The 27,281-nt window shown below is 42.2% G+C and overlaps 1 protein-coding gene and 1 pseudogene across 1 annotated transcript in view; one reads left to right on the top strand and one right to left on the bottom strand.

The window, feature by feature from the left end:
- Positions 1-478: 478 nt before the first annotated feature.
- The window catches only part of SLC35B4 (solute carrier family 35 member B4), a 45,470-nt gene continuing 18,667 nt past the window's right edge, over positions 479-27,281 (top strand). The window contains exons 1-4 of the mRNA XM_005902899.2: positions 479-813; positions 19,550-19,663; positions 23,712-23,814; positions 25,198-25,247. Coding sequence (XP_005902961.1) covers positions 737-813; positions 19,550-19,663; positions 23,712-23,814; positions 25,198-25,247 — 344 coding nt within the window. The 5' untranslated portion in view covers positions 479-736. The remainder of the gene's footprint in view (positions 814-19,549; positions 19,664-23,711; positions 23,815-25,197; positions 25,248-27,281) is intronic.
- Positions 10,320-12,728, bottom strand: LOC102284343 (selenide, water dikinase 2-like; annotated as a pseudogene).

Genomic DNA, 27,281 nt, shown 5'->3' with positions numbered 1-27,281 from the left:
CGTCCCGGGGATTCTCCAGGCAAGAACACTGGAGTGGGCTGCCATTTCCTCCTCCAATGCATGAAAGTGAAAAGTGAAAGTGAAGTCGCTCAGTCGTATCCGACTCTTTGTGACCCCATGGACTGCAGCCTACCAGGCTCCTCCGTCCATGGGATTTTCCAGGCAAGAGTACTGGAGTGGGTTGCCATTGCCTTCTCCGTGTTAGATCCTAGAACACTTCTAATTATCAGTCAATCACAGGTGTGTTGTTCTAGTGCCCTCAGCTGTGAGTTTGCCCTGAAAACGATGGACGAATCCTTTTCGTAGCCTTTGGCTGCCTCACGGGAAACAACATTGACAGCGTTGGAACTTCACTTCCCAGCAAGCCTCGCGGCTCGCTACGGCGCGAGGCATGACGGGCACCTCGCCTCTCTCTTCGATTGAGCTGCCCAGCAGAAGCGGAATACATTGCAGCTTGACGTACGGGCGCGCGGCATTCTGGGAAGTGTAGTCTAGCCCGGACTCGGACGACCCCTCGTATGAATGGGGCTCCGGTTGACGGCGAACTACAGCTCCTTGACCGGCAGCGTTGGTGGCAGCCGCTGAGAAAAGGGAGACCGTCACGGACCCGGGAGAGCGGCGCTCCAGGACCGTGGTGATGTTCAGTGCCACGGCGAGGCGGTAGCCGGGCTTCCTGGGGTAGTGGTCTAGTTGGGCGCTTCCTCTGCGCTCTCGCTCCCCTTCCCCTGTCTTGGCCATGCGCCCGGCCTTCGCGGTGGGCCTGGTTTTCGCAGGCTGCTGCAGTAACGTGATCTTCTTAGAGCTCCTGGCCCGGTGAGTGACCCCCGTCGGTCGCACAAAAGAAGCGGGAGGAGGGGCACCCCCGAACGCTGCAGCTCGGCGTCCCCCCCGCGCCCGCGCCCCGTCTTGTTGCCGTTCCCTCCTTACCCCGAGGCGCGCGCGGGCCGGGATGGAATCGCCTCCGCCCGGGTCTGCTCTGGACTACCTGGGACCTCTTTGAGTTGGCTGGTCCGTCATCCTATGCACCGTCAGCTCTCCTGCCCAACAGTTTCTCAGCATCCCTCTAGGGGAACCCTCGGGGTGTATGCTATCGTCACCCGCCCGTTTCATACCCTGGAGGATTGAAGTCTGTAGAGTTTCCACCCCGCAGGGTCGAAGGTAACTCGTGGCAGAAGCCAAGATTCCCCCCAGCTCTTCTCGATCCTGCTAATGCCTCTTGTATGACTTGAGCAAAGCTTGGACTTAAAAAGCAGTCTGACTTGGTTTACACTGCAAAGAAAGTTTCAGTTGTATTAAAGTAGGCTGCAGAACATTTGTTTTATTGGCCTTAGAGATGGTTATGATACTTCACCCAGCATACCTCTTGGGGATGTAGTAGAACGAATTCTTAGGCAGAAAGTTGTCTAATTGACCGGAGATAGATTTTCCAGCATTAAGATACTATTCAATAAATTAGGAAGCTTGCAATTTGAGGCGTAAACTTTATAAATTAAGAATGGTTATGACACTTTCCCAAAGGACACTAAGGTAGCTTTATTGAGGTGGCACACAAACAGTATTAAGTAACAATGTGCAAAGGTCATTGAGCACAAACTGTTACAGAAAAGGCGACAAGTGGACTGGAAAAGCTCAAGACTGAAAATCTCATGAGTTTCAGCCTTTGGCTCTGTCATTTGCCTGGCTGTGTGACATTTTCAAGTTATTTAGCCTCTCTGGGCTTCCTTTTTCCAGCTATAAAATAATATCTGTGCTGTTTAACACCTTGTTTTTAAATCTGCACAATTATCTCCATTGCCCATCACAACAATCTTATGTACAAGATAGGTCAACAATTATATTCTCTGTTTTACTGAAAGTGAAACACGTCCCAAGAAATTAGGTTCTCTTTTATCACTTGTAAGTGGCGGAACCAGAACTGGAACCCAAGAATCTAAACTCTTAGTCGAGTATCTTTTTCAGCCTTCCTGTTATTTTTAAACTGGAGTAGCCCATAGTTTTGGTCACCCAGTTCCTCGTGTGGTGCTTATTAGACTTGTATTTTATTTTCATGACACTATTGATTAAGTTATTCAGAAGCAACCAGTTTACTTAAGGGAATTCTTTGGGGTTAATTTTTGCAATTACAGAGCTTGAAATTTTATTATGCAAAAAGTGTTGATAAAGATCTGTCATTTGTCATTCTTGGGACTAAGTGGTGAGGGATATGAAAATAAAAGGAAAAGATGCACCCAGCTGTCAGCTGGTACACTTCAAAGGAAGGTCACTTTGGAAATTGGTTTAAAAATATAAAAATGTGATGAAATCAGGTCAGCCATGGAAATGAAGGTCAGAGAATAATAGTGTGTTTATGTTGAATATGCCATTAAATTAAATCTTGCCAAAGGCTGTATGACATCAGAATATGCTAGCAACTGAGAGCCTTTTTTTTTTAACCAGTTGTGAGCCCTTAGCTAAATTACTTGGTCTTTCTGAGTCTGTTCCTGAGCTGTGAAAGGGTGGCGATAGCTCTGCCAGCCTCACAGGGTTTTGAAGGATTAAATGAAATTCATGTGCAAAGCCTGAAGCTCATATTTGGTTCGTTCCCCTTTTAACAACTTTTGTTTCAGTATTTGTATACCCGTTTTATTGGGCTTCCCAGGTGGCTCAGTGGTAAAGTATCCGCCGGCAATGCAGGAGATGAGAGTTTGATCCCTTGGTCAGGAAGATGCCCTGGAGGAGTGCATGGCAACCTACTCCAGTATTCTTGCCTGGAGAATCCCATGGACAGAGGAGGCTGGTGGGCTACAGTCCATGGGGTTGCAAAGAGTTGGACATGATTTAGTGATAAACAACAACTCTGTTTTATTAACTGTTCCTGAAAAGTTATAGGTAAATATGACTGTACAGAATGTTTTTCTGCATTATTCATCTGAATGTTTGCATACAGTGGTAAGGGGTACATTTGCTAATTTAATGAGTGGTACCCCAGACTGAATAGTAGTTTTTTCCTAATTTTCTTGGGCAACTCCAACTTAATCATGTTTCAGATTGAGAAAGTAAGAACTGGTTGGACTAGATAGTCTTCAAGGTTCTTTGTAGATTTGGCTTCCCATAATTTGTAACTCTTGTCTTGGGACATCATGCTGCTGCTAAGTCGCTTCAGTCGTGTCCGACTCTGTGCGACCCCATAGATGGCCGCCCACCAGGCTCTGCTGTCCCTGGGATTCTCCAGGCAAGAACACCGGAGTGGGTGGCCATTTCCATCTCCAATGCAGGAAACTGAAAAGTGAAAGTGAAGTCACTCAGTTGTGTCCGACTCTTCATGACCGCATGGACTGCAGCCTACCAGGCTCCTCCATCCATGGGATTTTCCAGGCAAGAGTACTGGAGTGGGGTGCCATCGCCTTCTCCATAGTGGAAAGCTAATAAAATTTTGTAGAGCAGGTACTGTGCTTCTTCTGTGGTTTTCTTGAAATCATTAGGTATGGAACACCAAGTATGAATGGAAATACTAAAGTGACTTGTAAAATGAGCATTTTTAATCATTCTCTTCCAAATTGGAAAACAAATTTAGGTTTTTCTTTCTGATTTCATACCTATGATTGGGACCTATAATAAAATACAAAGCACCCATGCAGTGCATAGGGCAAGCATGAAGTATTGAATGAGTGCTTTGATCTTCCTTCTGAGAGAGTTCACCTTCTACTTCGGAATCAAGATATACATCAGTTCCCTGTCTAGGCAAAGTGTCTTAGATCAGGAAAACAATCTGAAACATTTTCTTTTCGGCATTTTATTTTTTAATCAAGTGCCTAATGTTAAATAAGGACATTTTCTAAAAGTAAAACTTTGGATTCTTGCCAAAGAGAATTGAAACAGAAATGATTTGCAGTTAGTGATTATAATTCCTGAGGAATAAAGTTCAAGAAAATAAGTGATTTAGGAGAAAAAGATCTAGGTTTGTACTCTGATGTTTTCAAATGAATTATTCAAGTTAAATTGTTCCATTGGTAGCTATACAGCATTGTGTTCTTAAAAAGTTCGGTAAATTGATTTCTTAAAAATTGAATTATGTGGGCACATTAGGGAGATATAAAAATCCTATGGAAATAGAGACAAAGTAGATTAGATTGTCAAGAGGAGGGGGACATGGGGACTGATTCCTAATGGGTATGGGATTTCTTTTGGAATGTCTTAAAATTAAATAATGGAAATGACTGCACAACTCTACATATACTAAAAATCACTGAATTAAAAAGGGACCTCCTTGGCAGTGCAGTGGTTAAGACTCAGCGCTTCCAGTGCAGGGGCACGAGTCAATCCCTGGTGGGGGAACTAAGATCCCACATGCTACGTGACAAAAAAGAAAAAAATAATAATAACAATGATAATAATAAATAGAATAATAATAAAATGGAAACACCATTTATTTGCCAGGTAGCCCTGAGAGACTTACCTAACTCAGTGTCATATGGCCCTCAGTGTCTTTAGCAATGAAATGGGCATAATAATACCTACTATGGAGACAGGTATTGTTATAAAATAACACCACGAAGCCATCATAATCAAGGTAATAAACATATCCATCACCTCCAAAATTTTCTTGTGTTCTATTTTGTGATAAGAACACTGATCATAAGATGTACCCTCTTAACAAATTCTAAAGTGTACAATATGGAATTGTTAACCATATGTACTTCAGTGCACAGGTATCTTTTGAACTTATTTGCTTTGTATAACTGAAAGCTTACACCCATTAAACAACAGGTCCCCGTTTTCCCTTCCCCCTTGACCTTGGTGGTCTCCATCTGTTGTCTGCTTCTGTAAGATTGATTTTAGATGCTTCATGTAAGAGGAGTCATGCAGTATTTCCCCTTTTGTGACTGACTTCATTTAGCATGTCTTCCACGTCGTTGCAAATGATATCATTTCCTTCTTTTTTAAGGTTAATAGTATTGTATGTTTATACCACATTTTCTGTATCTATTCACCTGTCCATGGACATTTCAGTTGTTTCTGTATCATCACCAGGTATTGCAAATAGTGCTGCAGTGAATACGGGGGTACAGCTATGCTTTCAAGATCTTGATTTCAGTCAGTTATTTTTAACATTTAAAAAACTTGAAATATAGTTGATTTCTAATGTGCCAATCTCTGCTATACAGCAAAGTGACTCAGTTATACACATACATAAATTTTTGTGGGGGTGGGGGAGTGCGTCCCTTGTAGCTTAGTAGGTTAAGAATGTTAACCTGCCTGCAATGCAGGAGACCTGGGTTTGATTCTTGGGTTGGAAAGATCCCCTGGAGAAGGAAATGGCTACCCACTCCAGTATTCTTGCCTGAGAATCCCATGGACAGAGGAGCCTGGCAGGCTACAGTCCATGGGGTTGCAAAAGTCGGACATCACTTAGCGACTAAACCACCAACCACCACCACATACATGTTTTTAAATATTCTTTTCCATTATGGTATATGGTGTATCCCAGGAGACTGCATAGTTCCCTGTGCTATAATAGTTTGCATCTGCTAACCCCAAACTCCCCAGTCCATCGCTCTCCTCCCCTCCCCCTTAGCAATCACAAATCTGACCTCTATGTCTGTGGTTCTATTTCCGTTTTATAGATGGGTTCATTTTTGCCATTTTTAGATTCCACATATAAATGATGTCATATGGTCTTTCTCTCTCTGACTTCACTTAGCATGATATTCTCTAGTTGCATCCATGTTGCTGCAAATGGCATTATTTTGTTTGTTTGTTTTTTTATGGCCGAATAATGTTCCGTGGTATGTATGTACTATATCTTCTTTATCCGTTCATCTGTTGATGGACGTTTGAGTTGTATCCATGTCTTAGCTATTGTGAATAGTGCTGCTTTGAACACTGGCGTATGTGTATCTTTTTGAGTTAGAGTTATCTCTGGATGTATGCACAGGAATGGGTTTGCTGGAACATAAGATAAGTCTGTGTTTAATCTTCTGAGGAACCTCCATACTGTTTTGCATAGTGGCTGCACCAATTTATATTCCCACCAACAGATAGGAGAGTTCCCTTTTCTCCACATCCTCTTCAGCATTTGTTGTTTGTAGACTTTTTAATGATGGGTCATTCTGACTGGTGTGAGGTGGTACCTCATTGTAGTTTTGATTTGCATTTCTCTAATACAGTGATGTTGAATATCTTTTCATGGGCCATCTGTATGTCTTCTTTGGAGAATTGTCTATTAAGGTCTTCTGATTGGGTTGTTTTTTTTGTTGTTGGGTTGTATGAGCTGTTTGTATGTTTTGGAGATTAAGCCCTTGTATGGCGCATCATTTGCAAATGATGCTACGGCTTTCATTCTATAGATTTTTTTTTTTTTTTTTTTATGGTTTCCTTTGACTTCCCTGGTGGCTCACACGGTAAAGTGTCTGTCTACAATGCGGGAGACCTGGGTTCAAGCCCTGGGTCGGGAAGATCCCCTGGAGAAGGAAATGGCAATCCACTCCAGTACTGTTGCCTGGAAAATCCCATGGACAGAGGAGCCTGGTAGGCTACAGTCTATGGGGTCGCAAAGAGTCGGACACGACTGAGTGACTTCATGTGCTCTGCCAAAGCTTGTAAGGTCACAGTTGTTTATTTTTATTTCTGTTGCCTTGGGATATTGACCTAAGAAAACATTGGTATGATTTATGTCAGAAAATGTTTTGCCTATGTTCTCTTCTAAGAATTTTATAGTATCATGTCTTATGTTTAAGATTTTAAGGCATTTTGAGTTTATTTTTGTGCATGGTATGAGGTTGTGTTCTAACTTCATTGATTTATATGCAGCTGTTCAACTTTCCCAATACCACTTGCTGAAGAGACTGTCTTTTGCCCATTTTATATTCTTGTCTCCCTTGTCAAAGATTAATTGACTGTAGGTGTGTGGGTTTATTCTGGGTTCTCTGTTCTGTTCCATTGATCTGTACATGTGTTTTTGTACCAATACCACATTGTTTTGATTACTCTGTGTGTGTGTTAGTCGCTCAGTTGTGTCTGACTCTTTGTGACCCCACGGACTGTAGCCCGCCAGGCTCCTCTGTCCGTGGAATTCTCCAGGCAAGAATACTGGAGTGGGTTGCCAATGCCCTCCTGCAGGGTTTGATTACTGTAGTTTTTTATTAACAGTATTGTCTGAAGTCTGGAAGAGTTATGTCTCTTGCTCCCCCCACCCCACTTAGGTTTGCTTTGGCAATTCTGGGTCTTTTATGGTTCCATATACATTTTGGGGTTATTTCTTCTAGTTCTGTGAAAAATATCATGGGTAATTTTTTAGGGATCGCATTAAATCTGTAGATTGCTTTTGACAGTATTGCCATTTTAACAATATTAATTCTTCCAAATCAAGAGCATGGGATATTCTCCCATTTCTTTGAATCCTACTTGATTTCCTTTATTAGTGTTTTATAGTTCTCAGCATATAAGTCTTTTACCTCCTTGGTCAGATTTATTCCTATTTTTTTGTTTTGTTTTCTGGTGTGATTTTTTTTAAGTTTTTTTTTTCCCTACATTCTCTTTCTGTTATTTCATTGTTTGTGTAAAGAAATGCAACTAATTTCTGAATGTTAATCTTGTATCCTGCACTTTGCTGAATTCATTTATTAGATCTAGTAGCTTTTATGTGGAGACCTTAGAGTTTTGTATATATAGTTTCATGTCATCTGCATATAGTGACAATTTTATCTTTCCTTCTGATTTGGATACTTTTTTATTTCTTGTCTGATTGCTGTGGCTAGAACTTCCAATACAGTGTTAAATAAAAGTGGTGAGAGTGGGCATCCTGTCTTATTCCAGATTTTAGCAAGAAGGCTTTCTTGCTAAAAGTATTATATTGAGTGCTGCTGCTGCTGCTGCTAAGTCGCATCAGTTGTGGCTGGCTCTGTGCGACGGCAGCCCACCAGGCTCCTCTGTCCCTGGGATTCTCCAGGCAAGAACGCTGGAGTGGGTTGCCATTTCCTTCTCCAATGCATGAAAGTGAAAAGTGAAAGTGAAGTCGCTCAGTCGTGCCAGACTCTTAGCAACCCCATGGACTGCAGCCTACCAGGCTCCTCTGTCCATGGGATTTTCCAGGCAAGAGTACTGGAGTGGGTTGCCAGTGCCTTCTCTGATTATATTGAGTATTGAGTATTAAAATGGCTATGGGTTTGTCATAAATGACTTCTATTATGTTGAGATATGTTCCCTGTATACCCACTTTGGTAAGAGTTTTTCTTTTTTTTAATCACAAATGGATGTTGAATTTTGTCAAATGCTTTTTCTGCATCTATTGAGATGATCATGTGGTTTTTTACTTTTCTTTTGTTAACGTGTATTACACTGATTTTGCATATGTTGAACCATCCTTGTGAATTTGGGGTGAATCCCACTTGGTCATGGTGTATGATCTTTTCTAAATGTTGTTGGATTTGATTTGCTAATATTTTGTTAAGGGTTTTTGCATCTATATTCCTCAGAGATATTGGCCTGTAATTTTATTTTTTGGTGGTATCTTCGTCTGATTTTGACATCAGGGTGATGGTGGCTTTGTAAAATGTCTTTGGGAGTATTCCCTCCTCTTCAAGAAGAATCAGTATAAGTTCTTTTGTGTGTGTTTGGTAGAATTTACCTGTGAAGCTGTCTGGTCCTGAAATTTTGTTTATAGGGTGTTTTGTTTGTTTTTGTTTTTTTTTGTTACAGATTCTATTTCACTTCTAGTGACTGGTCTCTTCAAATTATCTACTTCTTGATTCAGTTTTGGTGGGCTATATGTTTGTAGAAAGTTGTCTGTTTCTTCTGGGTTGTTAACTGTGTTGGCATGTAATTGTTTATAGTATTCTATTAAGGTTTTTATGTATTTGTGTGTTATCAGTTGTGGTTTCTCCCTTTTCATTTCTTACTTGTTCTCTTCTCTCTTTTCTTCTTGGTGATCCTGGCCAGAAGTTTGTCAGTTTTGTTCACCCTTTCAAAGAACCAGCTCTTGGTTTTATTGACTTATTTTTTCTGTTGCCCTTTTAATTTCTATTTTATTTATTCCCTCACTAATCTTCCATGGTGGCTCAGATGGCAGAGAATCTGCCTGCAGTAGGGAGACCTGGGATCAATGCCTGGGTTGGGAAGATCCCCTGAGGAAGGGAATGGCTACTTATGCCAGTAGAATTTCTTGGAGAATTCCATAGACAGAGAAGCCTGGCAGGCTACCGTCCATGGGGTCTCAAAGAGTCAGACACAACTGAGCAACTTTCACACATAATCTTTATTATTTCCTTCCTTCTTCTGGCTTTAGATTTTGTTTGTTCTTCTTTTTCTAATTATTTTAGGTGGTAGGTTATTATTTCAGATTTTTCTAATATTTTGAGGAAAGCCTGTATCACTGGGAATGTCCCTCTAAGAACTACTTTTACTACATCCTATAGATTTTTGTATGGTTGTATTTTCATTGTCATTTGTTTCAAGGTATTTTTTAATTTCCTTTTTGATTTCCTCATTGACCCATTGGTTTTTTGTACGTTGTTTAGTTCCCATATAATCTTTTTTTTTTTCCCCTCATTTCTTATCCTGTATTTGATCTATAGTTTCATGCTGTTGTGGTCAGAGAAGATGCTTGAAGTAATTTTTTTTTCCCGAACAAAATTCTTTATTTCACTAGAAATAGCTTTATTGATGAAATCACCAGGAATTTTCAACACAAGATTTAACATCTTAATATCCACCAAGGCCTGGGCTCTGAGGTTTGCTCTGCTTCTCCCAGTCCTTAAAGGGATTTAGAGAGAGACATTGTTAGCAGAGATCAAGTAAGGTGGTTGGAGGTCCCCTTTCCCAGTCATTGGACAAGCTGCTCAATTCTGGTCCAGAGTAGGAAAGAGCCAGTATTTCAGAGTAGTCCAATAAGAATTTGACATTGCATTTTAATCTCTCATAACAGTTTCAGTTTATCAACAGTATTGGTCCAAACTTATTTGCTTCTGATCTAAGTGTTTTTCATTTTGCAATCTATTTTTGGTGTCTATGTAATTTTAATAAATAACCTCACTCCTTGTGAAAAAAATCAATTAACCCTGTGCTAAGAAAAGTATCTCAAACCTGAATAATCTCATCTTGCTCTTAGAAAGAGGAAATGGGGTTTCCTGCTCTTTTTCCACTCAAGAGATGAACAAATCTACCCCTTGGAAGTCCAAAAATGTTACTTCTGGCCTTGGAATCTGCAGTTTTTGATGGGCTGATTCAAATTACCTAGGAAGAGTAGCTGGAAGTACTAACCGGGCAGCCTTCTTTGGAAATTTCTTCCTAAAATCAACTGTAGAGAATGGTCCATGCTTGTGTACAACTTCTGCTGTTCCATCTCACAAGCCAGGCTCAGAGGAGGCACTGGTGTTCTCAGGAGCAAGAGCAGTACCAGTGGCCCCACAAGGCAGGACCTCAATAACGTGAGGCTTGTCAATGATCCAGGCTGTCTGGTTTCCCTTTTCAAGAATACTGACAATCCGGGCTTGACGACCCTCTCCATACTTTGAAGATTTGATTTCTGAACAAAAGTGAACTGTCTGTTCTCTTGGCAGACAAATCAGTAGCCCTCCAGAAGTTTCTGCTGAGGTTCCTTGCAGGAAACCAGAGCACCTGCTGGCCTGGCTGATGGCAGCCATCTTGGCAATGCTGGGCAGATTACAAATGACAAAGGACACTTCATTTCTCTGTTCTATATCAATAACCTCAGATATGCATATGACACCACCCTTATGGCAGAAAGTGAAGAGGAACTCAAAAGCCTCTTGATGAAAGTGAAAGTGGAGAGTGAAAAAGTTGGCTTAAAGCTCAACATTCAGAAAACGAAAATGATGGCATCTGGTCCCATCACTTCATGGGAAATAGATGGGGAAACAGTGGAAACAGTGTCAGACTTTATTTTTCTGGGCTCCAAAATCACTGCAGATGGTGACTGCAGCCATGAAATTAAAAGATGCTTACTCCTTGGAAGGAAAGTTATGACCAACCTAGATAGCATATTGAAAAGCAGAGACATTACTTTGCCAACAAAGGTCCGTCTAGTCAAGGCTATGGTTTTTCCTGTGGTCATGTATGGATGTGAGAGTTGGACTGTGAAGAAGGCTGAGCGCCGAAGAATTGATGCTTTTGAACTGTGGTGTTGAAGAAGACTCTTGAGAGTCCCTTGGACTGCAAGGAGATCCAACCAGTCCATTCTGAAGGAGATCAGCCCTGGGATTTCTTTGGAAGGAATGATGCTGAAGCTGAAACTCCAGTACTTTGGCCACCTCATGTGAAGAGTTGACTCATTGGAAAAGACTCTGATGCTGGGAGGGATTGGGGGCAGGAGGAGAAGGGGACGACAGAGGATGAGATGGCTGGATGGCATCACTGACTCGATGGACGTGAGTCTGGGTGAACTCCAGGAGTTGGTGTTGGACAGGGAGGCCTGGCATGCTGCGATTCATGGGGTCACAAAGAGTCGGACACGACTGAGTGACTGATCTGATCTGATCTGAGAGTGACCCAGAATGCCAAAGCCAGTGATATCTGTGGCTGCATGGGCATTAAAACGTGGGCTTTAGTCTGGCAGGTTCTTTGGAAGGAATGATGCTAAAGCTGAAAACTCCAATACTTTGGCCACCTCATGCAAAGAGTTGACTCATTGGAAAAGACTCTGATGCTGGGAGGGATTGGGGGCAGGAGGAAAAGGGGACGACAGAGGATGAGATGGCTGGATGGCATCACTGACTCGAAGGACGTGGGTTTGAGTGAACTTCGGGAGATGGTGATGGACAGGGAGGCCTGGTGTGCTGGGATTCATGGGGTCGCAAAGAGTCCGACACGACTGAGCGACTGAACTGAACTGAATTCTATCGAGGGTAGCCATGTTGAACATAGCTTCCTGATAGCCCAGTTCTACCTCTTCTCTGAAGAACACCATCTTTATCTTATTCCATCCTTCAGGATTATCCAGCCATTGGTGGGCATTGACAGGCAACTTGGGTTCCTAAGGGTTTAGTTAACACAAGCACATCCCCAACTGCCCCGCTGTCAGGCAGGATGAATTCATTTGGTTGGTATACCACAGTCGCAACTCCACCGATGATAATACCACCGTTTGCCCACCAGTCACTGCAGTCCCTCCTTCCTCGGCAGCATCCCGAAAGCCTTTGATCATGAGTGGTGTGATCTTTTCTCACTCCTCCTCAGGCATGCTCTGGCTGACGCTGATTAGCATCAACATGTTGTCACACTCAGTAATGCCCATGGCATAGCGGTCACTCAGCACGTTGGTGCATGTGATGGGCCCCATCACTGTAGGGATCTTCCACCGAGGGGTAAAAGAGGTCGGTGGTCTGCACCAAGGACAGGCCCCCTGTGCCTCAGGGGTATGATGCGGGAATCCATCCCAATGCCGAGGCTGGGGAAGGGCGGGCTGGGCTCTGCCCTCACCAGGCAGATCGGCTTCCTGGGCCATCTCTTCAAGGCCTCCGACCAGGCTCCGGCCCAGTGCCAGTCGCACTTCTGGTTGCGTCAGTCCCGCCTGGAGTTTGAGCAGCGTCTCCTGGGGGGCCTTGCAGGCTCAGCCTTGCATGCCGAAGCCAGTGAGCCGCCAGCTCCGGCTGCGACCCAACGCCTGGGGCTCGAAGGGCCTGTTCGACAGGGCCCGGCTTCGAGGCAAGCCTGCTGGGCCTGAGGAACCTTCTCCCCCGCGGCCACCTCAGCCATAGCCTCTCGCTGGCACCTGTCACTGCGGCTTGTGCCATCATGCCCGCCCGGCAGAGAGAGAAAAAAGAAGATGGAGGAGGAGAGGTCCTTTTACTTTCCACTCCAGTTAGCAAGGCGTAACAGATATTACCGAAGAGTCTCTCTGGCACAACTCGCGCAGCCCAACTGCCACCACACCACACGCTCCAGGGCCTCCTTCTATACTCTTATATTTGTTGAAGTTAGTTTGTGCCCTAGTGTGTGGTCAATCCTAGAGAATGTTCCATGTGCACTTGAAAAGAATGTGTTTTCTTTTTCGGGGAAGAAGGCGGTTATAATGTCCTGAAAAACGTCAATTCTATTGTATTATTTAGGATCTCTGTTGCCTTATTGATTTTCTGTCTAGAAGGTCTGTCCATTGATGTGAGTGAGAAGCTAAAGTCTCCTACTATTATATGCTCATCAATTTCTCCTTTTATGTCAGTGTTTGTTGTGTGTATTCGAGTGCTCCTCTATTAGGTGCATATATGTGGATGAGTGTAAAATACTTTTCTTGTATTGATCCTTTAATCATTATATAGTGTTCTTCATCTTTGTTTATAGCCTTTGCTTTAAGGTCTATTTTGTCTGATATGAGTACTGCAACTCCTTTCTTGTCATTTCCATTTGTATGAAATATGTTTTTTCCATTCCCTCACTTTCAGCCCATGTGTGTCCTTTGCCCTAAGGTGGGTCTCATACTGTAGGCAGCATATTGTAGGCTCTTGTTTTTAAATCCAGTCTGCCACTTTGTTCTTTTGATTGGAGCATTCAGTTCATTGACATTTAAGGTAATTATTGATACATATGTATTTATTAGAGAAGGCAATGGCAACCCACTCCAGTACTCTTGCCTGGAAAATCCCATGGACGGAGGAGCCTGGTAGGCTGCAGTCCATGGGGTTGCTAAGAGTCTGGCACGACTGAGTGACTTCACTTTCACTTTTCACTTTCATGCATTGGAGAAGGAAATGGCAACCCACTCCAGGGTTCTTGCCTGGATAATCCCAGGGATGGGGGAGCCTGGTGGGCTGCCGTTTATGGGGTTGCACAGAGTCGGACATGACTGAAGCAACTTAGCAGCAGCAGCAGCATGTATTTATTGTCATTTTAAACTTTGTTTTCCAGTTGATTCTTCTGTTTCTTTTTGTGGTTTGATATATTTTATGCTTGTGTTCTCTTCTTTTTGGTTTTTGAGAATCAATGTTTTCGATTTGTGGTAGCCCACCTTTTTTTCCCCAATTGTGTTAACCCCTTCATATTGCTTTAGATTGCTTCAGACTATAGGCTCAAACACTTTTTTTTTTTTTAAATCTGTATTTTCTTACTGTCCTTCCCTCTGATTTTGGTGTCTTTTTTTACATTTTCATGTTTATCTTTTTCTTGTTCCTTGTGTTGATCATCACTTTCACAAGTAGGTTGTTTTTTTTTTTAATCTGTGTACTGGCCAATTTAAATGATTTACTTTCCAATTGTGATTTCCTCCTTCCTATATGGTCTTGCTTTTTTTCTATTTGGAGAAGCCCTTTCAATATTTCTTTTGGGATAGTTTTTAAAGTTGCTCTATTTGTTTAGTTTTTGCTTGTCTAAGAAATTCTTTATTTCTTCTGAATGATGATCTTGCTGGGTAGAGTAATCTAAGCTCCATATTTTTCCCTTCCAAGACTTTGAATATGTTTTGCCACTCCCTTCTGACCTTCAGTGTTTCTGTGGAGAAATCAGCTCATAGCCTTATGGGGGTTTCCCTTATACTTAACTCATTTTAAAAAGTAATTTTATTTACTTATTTTTGGCTTTGCTGGGTCTTTGTTGCTGTGCGGGCTCTCTCTAGTTGCAGCGAGCAGGGGCTTCTCTCTAGTTGCGGTGCACAGGCTTCTCATTGTGCTGGCTTCTCTTGTTGCAGAGTGCAGGCCCTGAAGTGCGGGCTTCAGTCGTTGTGACCCTCAGGGTCTAGAGCACAGACTCAGTAGTTGTGGTACATGGGCTTAGTTGCTCTGCATCACGTGTGGGATCTTCCTGGATCAGTTGTTTATCACTGAGCCACCAGGGAAGCCCTATAGTTGACTGTTTGTTTTTCTTTCTGTCTTTAGAAATCTCTCTTTAGCTTTAGCCATTTTTATTAAAATATGTCTTGGCATAGGTCTGTTTGGGTTTATCTTGTTAGGTACTCTCTGTGCTTCCTGAATCTGGATATCTGTTTCCGTCTTTAGGTTTGGAAAGTTTTCAGCCATAATTTCTCCAAATACATTTTCAATCCCTCTTCTCCTTCTAGAATACCTATTATATATAGATTGGCATGCTTTATATTATCTCACAAGTCTTTTATATTGCTTTCATTCTTTTTTTTTTCCATTTGGCTTCCTGTCTGCTATTTTGATTGGGTAATTTCCATTATTCTGTCTTTCAGGTCACTTATTCTTTCTTCTGCATTATTCATCCTGCTGTCCATTGCCTTTAGCTCTACTTTTGTCTTGGCAAGTGAATTAAAAAATTTTTCTTGCCTCTTTATGTTTCTAGTTCTTTTTTACAGTAATTTGCATTTCTGTCAATAGCCTTTCTTAATTTCTTCAGTATTTTCATTACCTCCTTTTTGAACTTGGTGTCTTTTAGACTGAGGAGATCTATGTCATTGTTCCTTCAGGGGAATCTTCTTGGTCTTTTAATTGGGAGTATTTCCTCTGCTTCTTCATTTTGCTTATATCCCTCTTACTCTATGAGTTTTGAAAAAACAACTATCTACTGTAGTCTTGGAGGGCTATTTGTATGTGGGAGCATCCCTGCATAGCTTGTGTGAGTTTAATATTTTTTGGCATGAGGGCTGTTTTAGGTTTGGATGGTGTCTCTTTCCTTGGGACTCCTCGAGTTCAAGTAGCCTGTGCCCTGCCTCCTGAGAGTGTACTCAGAGAAGAAAGCTCCTATGGTGGGCCCACCACCTCCTCACGCACCCCGCAACAATGGCCTTGCTTCGCTGGTGGGCCCAAGCATCTTCCCATACTCCCTTGCCTGTGGCACACCACATCCTAGCCAGCCCTCTCAGGCTGTCTGCATGCAGCCAACCCCAGTCCTCTCCCCAGAGTCTGAGCTCTGAAACCCGAGCCTCAGTACCCAGCCCCCACCCACCCCAGTAGAGAAGCATCTCAGTCTGGGGAGAGCTGGGCAGCACTGACCGTCTATGCGGGTCTTTCTCTTTTCCTTTCACAGATGAGTTGCTGTGCTCTCCTCCAGGACTCCAAAGCTCCCTCTCTGTCCTGGCTGATCTCCCTACTAGAGAGGGCCATTCCCAGGGGCAGGAACCTTTCCTCCTTCACAGCTCCCTTTCGGGGGGTCAGGTTCCCATCTCGATTCCTTTCTCTTTTCTCTTTTTGTCCCACCCAGTTACATGGAGATTTCCTTGCCCTTTTGAAAGTCTGAGGTCTTCTGCCAGTGTTCAGTAGGTGTTCCATGAGAATCGTTTCACACGTAGATGTATTTTTGATGTATTTGTGGGAGAAAGTGAGCTCCACGTTCTACTCCTCTGCCATCTTGATCCAATCCTGTTATGATGCACTTTAAAATGTCCTGGATAGGATAGGAAGAATATACTTTTAAAGGGAATCCTTTTTTTTTTTTTGAAGTAGTTTCTTTTTAACTTTCATACAATCCTAATATTCTAGGTCATGTTTGCTTCAGTTGCTTGAGTGAAGGCCAGACTCAGTGCCCAGAGACTGGAAGCATGAAGATGAACAGGACACCCTTTAACCATCCAGGAAGAAGGATCAGGGCACTGGGTTCCTTCTGCCTCTTACTCCATCCATGCTTGGCAGGGATCATGTCTCATTTCAGTTGGCAGCTCCCTCACAGCCAGCACTTAACTGCACATGCAGAATGTTCTCAATAATTATTCATTAGTTGAATTGGCCTAAGCCATTGATAAAGAGAAAATGGAAGGGAAAGCAAAAAGTATCATGAGCCCTTCTTGGACCGAGTCCTGTGATTGTTGATTTCTCATTGAATCCTCACTATGACATTAAAAATACATCACTTCTATTTTACAGGTGAGAAAACCTGGTCAGTATAAATGTCTTTAAAAGAGTTACTATACTTAGGTTGGAGGCATCCTAGTGTTCTGCTCTTTGCCTTTTCCCTCCGTCAGGTGCATTTCAGGGACTGGCTTATTTACTCAAGGAGATGGGCACTAGTACTGTTCCCACTTTAAAGATAAGGGAACTAAACTTAGGGTAATTAACTTCCGCCGTCATCGGGTAAGTGGCAGAGCTGGATCCTGCATGTCACTGTGTGCTTCTAAGCCGTAGGGTCACAAAGAGTCAGATGTGACTGCAGCAACTTGGCATGCACAAGTTCTGTGGAGCACACGGACTCTCAGCCCCATGGCAGCCCTTAAGACTTGTGCGTCTTATACACACACACACTCCTAGACCTCCCAGACCTACCCTAGTGCTTCTCAGCTCTGGGTGCACATTAGGATCTAGTGGGAAGCTTTCAAAGTACACATTCCAGGGCCCAACCCCACAGAGGAGGGTGAGGCTTCTCAGGCTTACAGGTTTTTAAAGAGCAGCCTAGCCTGAGTCCCTTGTGGCTCAGCTGGTAAAGAATCTGCCTGCAATGCAGGAGATCTCGGTTTGATTCCTGGATCTGGAAGATCTACTGAAGAAGGGATAGGGGCTACCCACTCCAGTATTCTTGGGGTTCCGTTGCGGTTCAGCTAGTGAAGGTGAAGAATCTGCCTGCAATGCAGGAGACCTGGGTTAGGAAGATCCCCTGGAGAAAGGAAAGGTTACCCACTCCAGTATTGTGGCCTGGAGAATTCCATGGACTGTGTAGTCCATGGGGTCGCAAAGAGTCGGACAGGACTGAGCAACTTTCACTTTCATTTCAGCTGGAGTTGAAGAGAGCTGTGCTAAAGCTAAAGTTCCCTCTCCTGTCATTTATATTTAGGCTCATAGTCTTGATTAGTTCCTTGAATGAGGGAAATGACTTATATGATTATGTGTGAATTCCTGCAATGTTTCGCCCTGTCCCTCAAACATAAGGAGTGCCAAAATAGATTGTTGAATACAGAGCAGTAGTTTTCAAGGAAGCCTTCATAAGCAGTAGAGCCTAGAGAGGAGCAACAGTTCCGCTTCAGATGGAAAGCACAGCTCCATACAGGAATGGCTTATGCTTGGCATAGTTATTTTTATTTAGTGAGTTTAAGAATGAGATCCTTGGGATTGCTATTTTAATATTAATACCACCAATAGGGGCTTCCCTGGTGGCTCAGCAGAAAAGAATTCACCTGCAATGCAGTAGGTGCAGGAGATGTGGGTTCAGTCCCTGTGTCAGGAAGATCCCCTGGAGGAGGGCATGGCAACCCACGCCAGTATTCTTGCCTGGAGAATCCCATGGACAGAGGAGCCTGGCGGGCTGCAGTCCATAGGGGGTCAGAGAGTAGGACACGATTGAGTAACTGAGCGCACACACCACCGATAGAGAATGGAGTTGTTAATAAATAACGTTATTTTAATATATAATAATTGTTAAATCCCTCTAATCACTAGGCTTGAGTAAATGTCTTTGGTTAAGATGTGGATATAGAATTGGGAGGCTCTGTTTCATAATATGGGAATAATGGTAATGTGAGGACTGTGCAAGATTCAGGAAAACAAAGACAGCTGCTCACTTTGTCTTCCAGTGATGGGGCAGCACTACATGATGCTAAATGAAGCTGAAAACAAACCACACATATTGAGTAACTAACTTTCACAAAGTGCCTCAAGAGGAATGTCAGAGAATTTTACTACCTTGTAGATTTGTTCCTAAGCGTCACTATGGAAGATTCCGCAACCCTTGCATAGATGACTGAAGAGGTTCCAGTGAATTCCAGGATGTATGTTGAGTGCCTAGCACATTTGTGTTAAGGATGGTGGAGACTGGTAGACTGTAGCAGTGCTCCTCAGTCTTGTCTTCATCATTGCCCCTCCCCCAGTGCCAGCAAAAGACCCTTTGTGGGCATATTTTTTCCCCTAGTCATCCCTCTGCAGATACACTATAAATGGACTTACATGCTGTATGTTTATCCTGTGCTTTATACTTAGAAAAAGAGTAAGATTCCGCGTCCCTGTCCCCCCAACCAGTTGTTGCCCGCATCGGGTCTCTGTCTAAGGTAGTGTTCTTGTGGTCAACATTGGACAGGAGTCTTTGATTGACAACAGTTTTGGAGATTCCTGGTCAGGAGGATATGTAAACATTACAGGTCAAAATGAAAGTGGCTCAGTCATGTCACTTTGTGACCCCATGGACTATACAGTCCATGGAATTCTCCAGGCCAGAATACTGGAGTGGGTAGCCTTTCCTTTCTCCAGGAGATCTTCCCAAACTAGGGATTGAACCCAGGTCTCCCGCATTACAAGTGGACTCTTTACCAGCTGAGCCACAAGGGAAGCTAAAACAGTACAGGAGACCTGAGCATATTTCTGTCCCTGGACTTTGTGTCCAAGCTGACAAGGATCTGGACTAAAGCCCTCTTGGTTAAGTGAGGATACCACTGAGAGCCTATGACTAACTTCCTACAGTTCACTGGGAAAGTTGTATCATAGTTCTCCGAATGAGCATTATCAGAGTGGTTCTTCCTCCTGGCCTGCTGCACCCTCGGAAGAGTGAAGGAAGAAAGCTGACGTTCTTCTCTGTGGGTCTGTTGCTGTGTTTGTGAGATCCATGGGATATGAAAACGCAGATAAAGATGGACAGTGGGTAATAGAAATCCATCTTCCCTGTTATTCTGAACTACCAGTAAAACAAGTCTCACTGCCCTTTAGCTCAGTTTTCTGTGCTTTTTTTTTTCTTTCTGTTATCCACTCCACAGGAAACACCCAGGATGTGGGAACATTGTGACATTTGCACAGTTTTTATTTATCGCTGTGGAAGGCTTCCTCTTTGAGGCTGATTTGGGAAGGAAGCGTCCGGCTATCCCAATAAGGTATGGCACGTTGAAGTCTTCTTTTAGCCCTTTTAAAAAACTTAACAGCTATTCTTCTCGTAACCATATAAAAGGAATGTGAGGCATCCTTTTTATAAGATTTATATCAAAGATATCAGTAGAATAATTCATTTTCTGAATTTAATATGTGGTGAAACTCCAGGGAGCCTGTTTTTAGAATACAGTTCCTGCCACAACACTTAAAGTAACTCGTGTGTGTGTGTGTGTCTGTGTATCTTCTGTGTCTGGCATATGGTCAGTTAAAGGCCTAGTGTGGTAGCCAGTTTTTAAGTACTTATGTGTGTTATCCTCGTGATGGTAACCAAATATGGTAAGAGTCGTACTGTTGTTACTTTTAAAAAAAACTAATGGCTTTTGGAGATGGGGGTGGTAGTTAACATAGGTACATAACATTGTAATATATTGGGTTGGTTTTTCTGTAACCCGAACAAACTTTTTGGTCAACATAATACTAAATACCACTGAATTGTTCACTGTAAAATGGTTGGTTTCCTGTTATGTGAATTTCGCCTCAATCAAAACAAAATGAATGGCAAGTTAAGGTAAGATTCTTATTTCCAGACCTCCATCCATGAGTCCAAATTTGTGTAATTATACTCATGGGGCCAAATACAAACAAGGCAGATCTTATAATAAACAATGTATTGAAAAACAGCATTCTTGCTATGAGATACTTGAAATCAAAGTGTATTTATTATTTTTTTAGTTTGATTTTTATTTTATATTGGGGTGGCATTGATTAACAATGTATTTGTTTCAGGTGTACAGCAAAGTGATTCCGTTATACATATACATATATCTATTCTTTTTCAGATTCTTTTCCTGTATAGGCTATTACAGAATATTGAGTAGAGTTCCCTGTGCTATACATTAGGTCCTGTTGTTCAATTAAATTAAAAAAAAAAAGATACATGCACACAAAAACAAAGTGTAATCCATTCAGTTGTGAGTATTTAGTAGGATAAATACCCCCGTCCCCCAGTGGCTTTAGTATCTGTATGAAACTTTCTCATTCCAAGACCAACATTTACATCAGAGTAGGCGCCCCAACCTTTTTTTTATTCCTCTGGTCCTTCTTCTCCTCCTCCTTCCACTATTTCTTTCTACTCTGGCAGCCAGTAGCATACCTCAAGAACATTTTCACTCTTGCCTTAACTTTTATACTAATAGCCTAGCAGGCTGACCTCCTGCCCATCACCTGTTCATCCCTCCATGTCAGCTTCCTACCATTGTATCATAGCACCCACTCTCACAAGTGCTCAGAGTTCACCACTGGACTCAGAGTGAAGCCCAAACTCCCTAACCTGCCTTTGGAGGCTCCTCATGAACTTGCCCTAACAGCCGTGCTCCCATGTGTGCAGTTTGTGCTGGCTATTTTATTTTCTATCTGTGAAGAAGGCATCATCAAAATCTTGCTCATGTCATTCATCCCCACAAGCAATTTCTAGGCAGTGCAATATGTAGGCAGTGATGTGGAATGGTTGGAATTAATTATCCTGAAAGAACTTGATGAACTCTATCTCCAAATGGCATCTTTTCAAGACAGGACAAGGGAAATTGGACAAAAAAGCTTGTAAAATCACTAACAGTTTATTATTCAGAAGCTGTAAAATTGCTCTTAGCAGTAACTTTGTATGTCTGTATTACTGGGTTCTGCGTTCATTGTAAAGCTCTTCAAACTTCCCAGACTGGGTTAATGTTGCACTGGCATGGCTGCCTATGAGGGCAGAGAGCCCTCTACCTCACCAGGAACACAAAACTGGTTCTTGTTAGGGAAGGTAACTTGAGACTCAGTGTGTCCATTCTCCAGATGTGCAAAAGGGTAAAAGGATGGGATTCTGTGCTCAAACACGTCCAACACTTCCTGAAGAATATGGAACCACTTGTTCATGTTTGCCCTGAATTCTTTAGCTCTGCTTTGGGTTGGTTGTAAAGTTCATTCAGGTTTTTCTGTAACATCTTGCAAAAAAACCCCAAACAAACTTTTTGGCCAATCCAATACTTCAAATATGAACAAAGCTAGTGGAGGTGATGGAATTCCAGTTGAGCTATTTCAAATACTAAAAGATGATTGTGTGAAAGTGCTGCACTCAATATACCAGCAAATTTGGAAAACTCAGCAGTGGCCACAGGACTGGAAAAGGTCCGTTTTCATTCCAATCCCAAAGAAAGGCAATGCCAAAGAATGTTCAAACAACCACACAATTGCACTCATCTCACATGCTAGTGAAGTAATGCTCAAAATTCTCCAAGCCAGGCTTCAACAGTACATGAACCAAGAACATCCAGGTGTTCAGACTGGGTTTAGAAAAGGCAGAAGAACCAGAGATCAAATTGCCAACATTCACTGGATCACAGAAAAAGCAAGAGAGTTCCAGAAAAACATCTACTTCTGCTTTGTTGATATGCCAAAACTTTGACTGTGTGGATTACAACAAATTGTGGAAAATTCTTAAAGAGATGGGAATACCAGACCACCTTACTTGCCTCCTGAGAAATCTGTATGCAGGTCAAGAAGCAACAGTTAAAACCAGACATGGAACAACAGACTGGTTCCAATTTGGGAAAGGAATATGTGAAGACTGTATATTGTCACCCTGCTTATTAAACTTATACGTGGAGTACATCATGCAAAATGCCGGGCTGAATGAAACACAAGCTGGAATCAAGATTGCTGCGAGAAATATCAATAACCTTAGATACGCAGATGACACCAACCTTATGGCAGAAAGCGAAGAAAAACTAAAAAGCCTCTTCATGAAAGTGAAAGAGGAGAGTGAAAAAGTTGGCTTAAAACCCAACATTCAAAAAATTAGGATCATGGCATCTGGTCCCATCACTTCATGGGAAATAGATGGGGAAACAATGGAAACAGTGACAGACCTTATTTTCTTGGACTCCAAAATCACTGCAGATGGTGATTGCAGCCATGAAATTGAAAGACGCTTGCTCCTTGGAAGAAAAGCTATGACCAACCTAGACAGCATCTTCAAAGGCAGAGACATTACTTTGCCAAGAAAGGTCCATCTAGTCAAAGCTATGGTTTTTCCAGTAGTCATGTATGGATGTGAGAGTTGGACTATAAAGAAAACTGAGCCCTGAAGAACTGATGCTTTTGAACTGTGGTGTTGGAGAAGACTCTTGAGAGTCCCTTGGACTGCAAGGAGATCCAACAAGTCAATCCTAAAGGAGATCAGTCCTGAATATTCATTGGAAGGACTGATGCTGAAGCTGAAACTCAATACTTTGGCCACCTGATGTGAAGACCTGATTCATTGGAAAAGATCCTGATGCTGGGAAAGATTGAAGGCAGGAGGAGAAGGGGATGACAGAGGATGTGATGGTTGGATGGCATCACCAACTCGATGGACATGAGTTTGAGCACTGTCTAGGAGTTGGTGATGGACAGAGAAGCCTGGCATGCTATGGACAGGGAAGCTTGGCCTGCTGTAGTTAGTTCTTGGAGTCACAAAGAGTCAGACACAACTGAGCGACTGAATTGATACTTCAAATACAGTTTTTCTCATTTTGAATATATTAGGTTGAATTGTATGACATTGCTGATGTTTAGCCTACCGAAAGAGAAAAGCATTTTTAAAAAAATAAAAATAAAAATAAATTAAAAAAAAGCATTTTAAATGGCTTAAGCTGATTTATATGAAAGTCATCTTAAGTATTTTCTAGCTCAAAATGGGGGCATACAAATATAAAATTTTTTCATTTGTATTTATGCCTTTATCTAAGTGATTAGAGTCCCTAAATTTTTTTGTTGTTTTTTTATCATTATGGAAGAATATTAAAATAGTGTCACATTCAATAGTTCAAACTTTTTCTGTGTTAGTGTAGCTTTGTGAAGTATTTTCACATATACTTGGTATTTGACTTAAGGTGGTAGTGATACCGTCTTTTAACATAGAGAAGATAAGCACAATACTTGTAAAATCAAAAATATGTGTTTCCTAGTCTACTTGATTTTCCTGAAATTGTGGACCCTGTGTGACGATGAACTGCTGTCTCTGCCTCTCAGGTACTACGCCGTAATGGTGACCATGTTCTTCACCGTCAGCGTGGTGAACAACTATGCCCTGAATCTCAACATTGCCATGCCCCTGCACATGATATTTAGATCTGTAAGTCTCAGACTCACATGCATATGTTCCTCTGGAAAATGAAGTTCAGTGGGTCCATTAAATTCAAAGGTCCTATAGGAAGTAAAGTCTAGGGTGTAAGACTAGGTCTCATGGATGAATGAAAAGAGACTGAATTTCATCTGAGATGGAAGGCAAAAAGACAGAAATGTGAAGGTGGATGGTTTACTTTCATTTATCAGAGGGCTTATTGGCAGTTAATAAAAGAAAAGTTAAAATTTCCCCAGATAACAGATCTTGCCTTTAATTTTCTGGTTGGTTTTATATTCAGTCTTGCTATGAATGTTGTTTAACTATGTTCTCATCACTTTTTGTTTCTTCTGTAAAATTATATTTACTTCTAGTATGTGGTATAGATTACTTCTTTTTTCTGCTGGTTTTTGAAAGCAGAGACTTGAGATAATTAGCTGAAGGGATATTCTTGAGGAAGGTAGGGTTTCTCCTTAAGCAGCAGAGGTTTTCGTCTTTGCCTCAGGCATGGTGGGAGAGCTTCGTTTAGTCTGTGTATAAATAAGGACAGAGTGTTTCCGGAAGAACCAGAGAGAAACTCAAAGGGGAATGTAGTTAGGCTTGTAGAGGAATGCAAAATGGGTGAAAATTGGAATAATAACTTTTTTGTGTGGCCTGAGATTTTTGTGAGATGAAATGTGAGATTTCCCTAAAGGAACTTTCCAGAGCGGATTATAATAACTAAGATGACCTTCAGAGCATTGCGCACAGAGTAGACTTTCAATAAACACTTGCTGGCTGACTGATGCCTTTTGAGAGGACAGAGAGGTCCCTGCACAACTTCATTCAGTCAAATAGCTCAGGAGAAGCTTATTTAAGGCTCCTGTGAATTATATGGGTGTCCCAGGTGCCTCAGTAGGAAAGAGTCCTCCTGTCATGCAGGAGATCTGGGTTCAGTCCCTGGGTGGGGAAGATACCCTGCAGGAGAATGGCAACCCACTCCAGTATTCTTGCCTGGAGAATTCCATGCACAGAGGAGCCTGATGGGTTACAGTCCATGGGGCTGCAAAAGAGTTGGACATGAGTTAGCAAATAAAGAACAAACAACAACAATTAATTAGAAAATCTGCCAAAAATAAGTCTGTAATATTCCTGCTAGCCCTCGCTTCACCTGTGACCATGTTGGGAACTGATCGTTTTTATTCTTAATGTCATCTTTAAAAGGTGTTGTTATTTTCTGAGGTAGATTTTTATAGTTTGTCCTTTTTGCTGTCCTAAGAACAAGTGATTCTCACTAGTTATTAATCCTAACCTCCATCTTTGCAGTTGTTTCTCCCCCTTGTCTATGTTCATGTTTGTCTTGAATTACATTATTTTCTTTCCCTCATGCACTAAAACTGTTGTCTCTCTTTACAGGGTTCTCTAATTGCCAACATGATTCTAGGAATTATCATTTTGAAAAAAAGGTAAGCAGTGCTCTTTTATTTTGTATATAGGAAGGTTCACCTGAGCCCCAATTTTGTCTGGATCCCTTTTCTCATAGAGGTGATAAGTTTGCTCTTGGCCATCTGCCTTGCTTCTTGGTTCTGTCTGTGACAGTGAGGCCCACTCCTGAGGCAGTGGGTCAGGGAAGAGGCCCCGTCTGTGTCTTTGGAGCAGCATTTTCTCTGTGTAGAATTAACAGACTCTTGTCATTAAATCTTTAGTACCATACTAACGTGTGAAGCCAGGCTTCCCTGGTGGCTCAGTGGTAAAGAAATCTGTCTGCCAATGCAAGAGCCCTAGGTTTGATCCCTGGGTTGGGAAGATCCCCTGGAGAAGGGAAGGGCAACTCACTCCAGGCTTCTTGTCTGGGAAATCCCATGGACAGAGGAGCCTGGCAAGCTATAGTCCACAGAGAATCAGACACAACTTCGCAACTAGATAACAACAGTAACTTATGAAGCGAATTGATCTAGAACTTCACTGTCCCATGTGGTCATCACTGGCTACATGTGACTATTTATACTTAAATTTAAATATTAAGAAGTAAATAAAATAAAATATATACTTTCTCCACCTCTCTAGTCACATTTTAAATGTTCAGTAGCCATGTGTGACTAGTGGTGACCATATTGGAGAGCCCAGATGTGGAACATTTCCAGATTTACCAAAGTTCTGTGGGACAGTGCTCTTCTAGGAAGCATACAACATAGTGAACTAAGGAATAATCATACGCATTACAAAGAAGATTCCTAACAAAGGCCCAAGTGGCCAAGAAGAGGCAAGGAAAAGTTTTAGGACTGATCTTTGTGACTATCATGAGCAGCTCTCTCTGGGTACAGTTGGGAAGTATCAGAAGTACATGAGGGACTTTCCTGAATGTCCAGTGGTTAAGACTTTGCCTTCTAATTCGGGCAGTGTGGGTTCCATCCCTGGTTGAGCTAAGATCCCACATGACCCCAAAGCATAAAATAGAAGCAATATTGTAACAAATGCAATAAACACTTTAAAAATGGTCTACATCAAAAAACAATCTTTAAAAAAAAAGTAGCAGTACCTGGGATGCTGTTTCCAGGGATTTGTGTCTCACCTTCATTCAGAACCTCACCCCTCACATCCAAGGAGGAGGGGCAAGGGGCAGAGACAGCACATACAGGTTGGAACATTTCTTAGGGAAAGTTCAGCCTCACTGTTAGGACCAAAAATGTGAGTTGGTGCCAGCTTTTCAATGTAGTCCATACCCAATCCCAGTACTGGAACTCTGTACCAGCTTGGAAAGTAGCTGTCAATTCAGCATGGGAACCTATGCTGAAAAGGACTGGGTCATGAAAAGGGTAATTGTCCTGTCCTGCTGGCTCCTGGTGATGAGCTCTTTATCTCCCGAGGCTCATATATTCCCCAGATGAGAGCACCCTTGTAGTGATTACTTTTTCAGGCTCTTCTGTTCAAGCATACAGAGATAATGCTCAAGGCTCATTACCTTTGAAGTGCCCCCTGTGCTTCTTGGTAGTGTAAAATTCACATTGGGACAGACCTGTGGTCTTCATAACCTTTGGTTTTGGTGCATAGCAGGGATACAGAAGAACTTACTATAAAAGGAATGCGTTAATATTCTGACATACCCCAAATGTCAGGGCCTTTATCAAACATCTAATTTTTCCTTAAGAACCTGTTCTGAGTCTGTCATCTCTCTCTCTCTGTTTTTGACTCTGTCCAGTGGGTCTTACCCAGAGAGCAGAAACTTCTCTAAGCTAACTATCTATATCATGGATTAGTCATTTATCATCTCCTTTTGCTTATTTTGAGTAGCACCCCTTCAAGTTTATAGTGTGTTCCCCATTCCAGGATTTGAAAACCAAACCTCTCTTCACCTTAACTGTGTTCTTCATGATTGTTCAGACCTGAATTTTAGACCTCTCTCTGATCATTGCAGACTGAAGAGCTCCCGTCTGTTTATACATCTGCGGCAGCAGTGCCTGTCTCCTCACCCACCCCTCTTCTCTAGAGTTGTGCTTTTG

The sequence above is a fragment of the Bos mutus genome, chromosome 4 (assembly GCF_027580195.1).
Source record: "Bos mutus isolate GX-2022 chromosome 4, NWIPB_WYAK_1.1, whole genome shotgun sequence".
Classification (NCBI taxonomy): domain Eukaryota; kingdom Metazoa; phylum Chordata; class Mammalia; order Artiodactyla; family Bovidae; genus Bos; species Bos mutus.
Note: the sequence above shows the minus strand (reverse complement) of the source record. Positions and strands in the feature narration are given on the sequence as shown.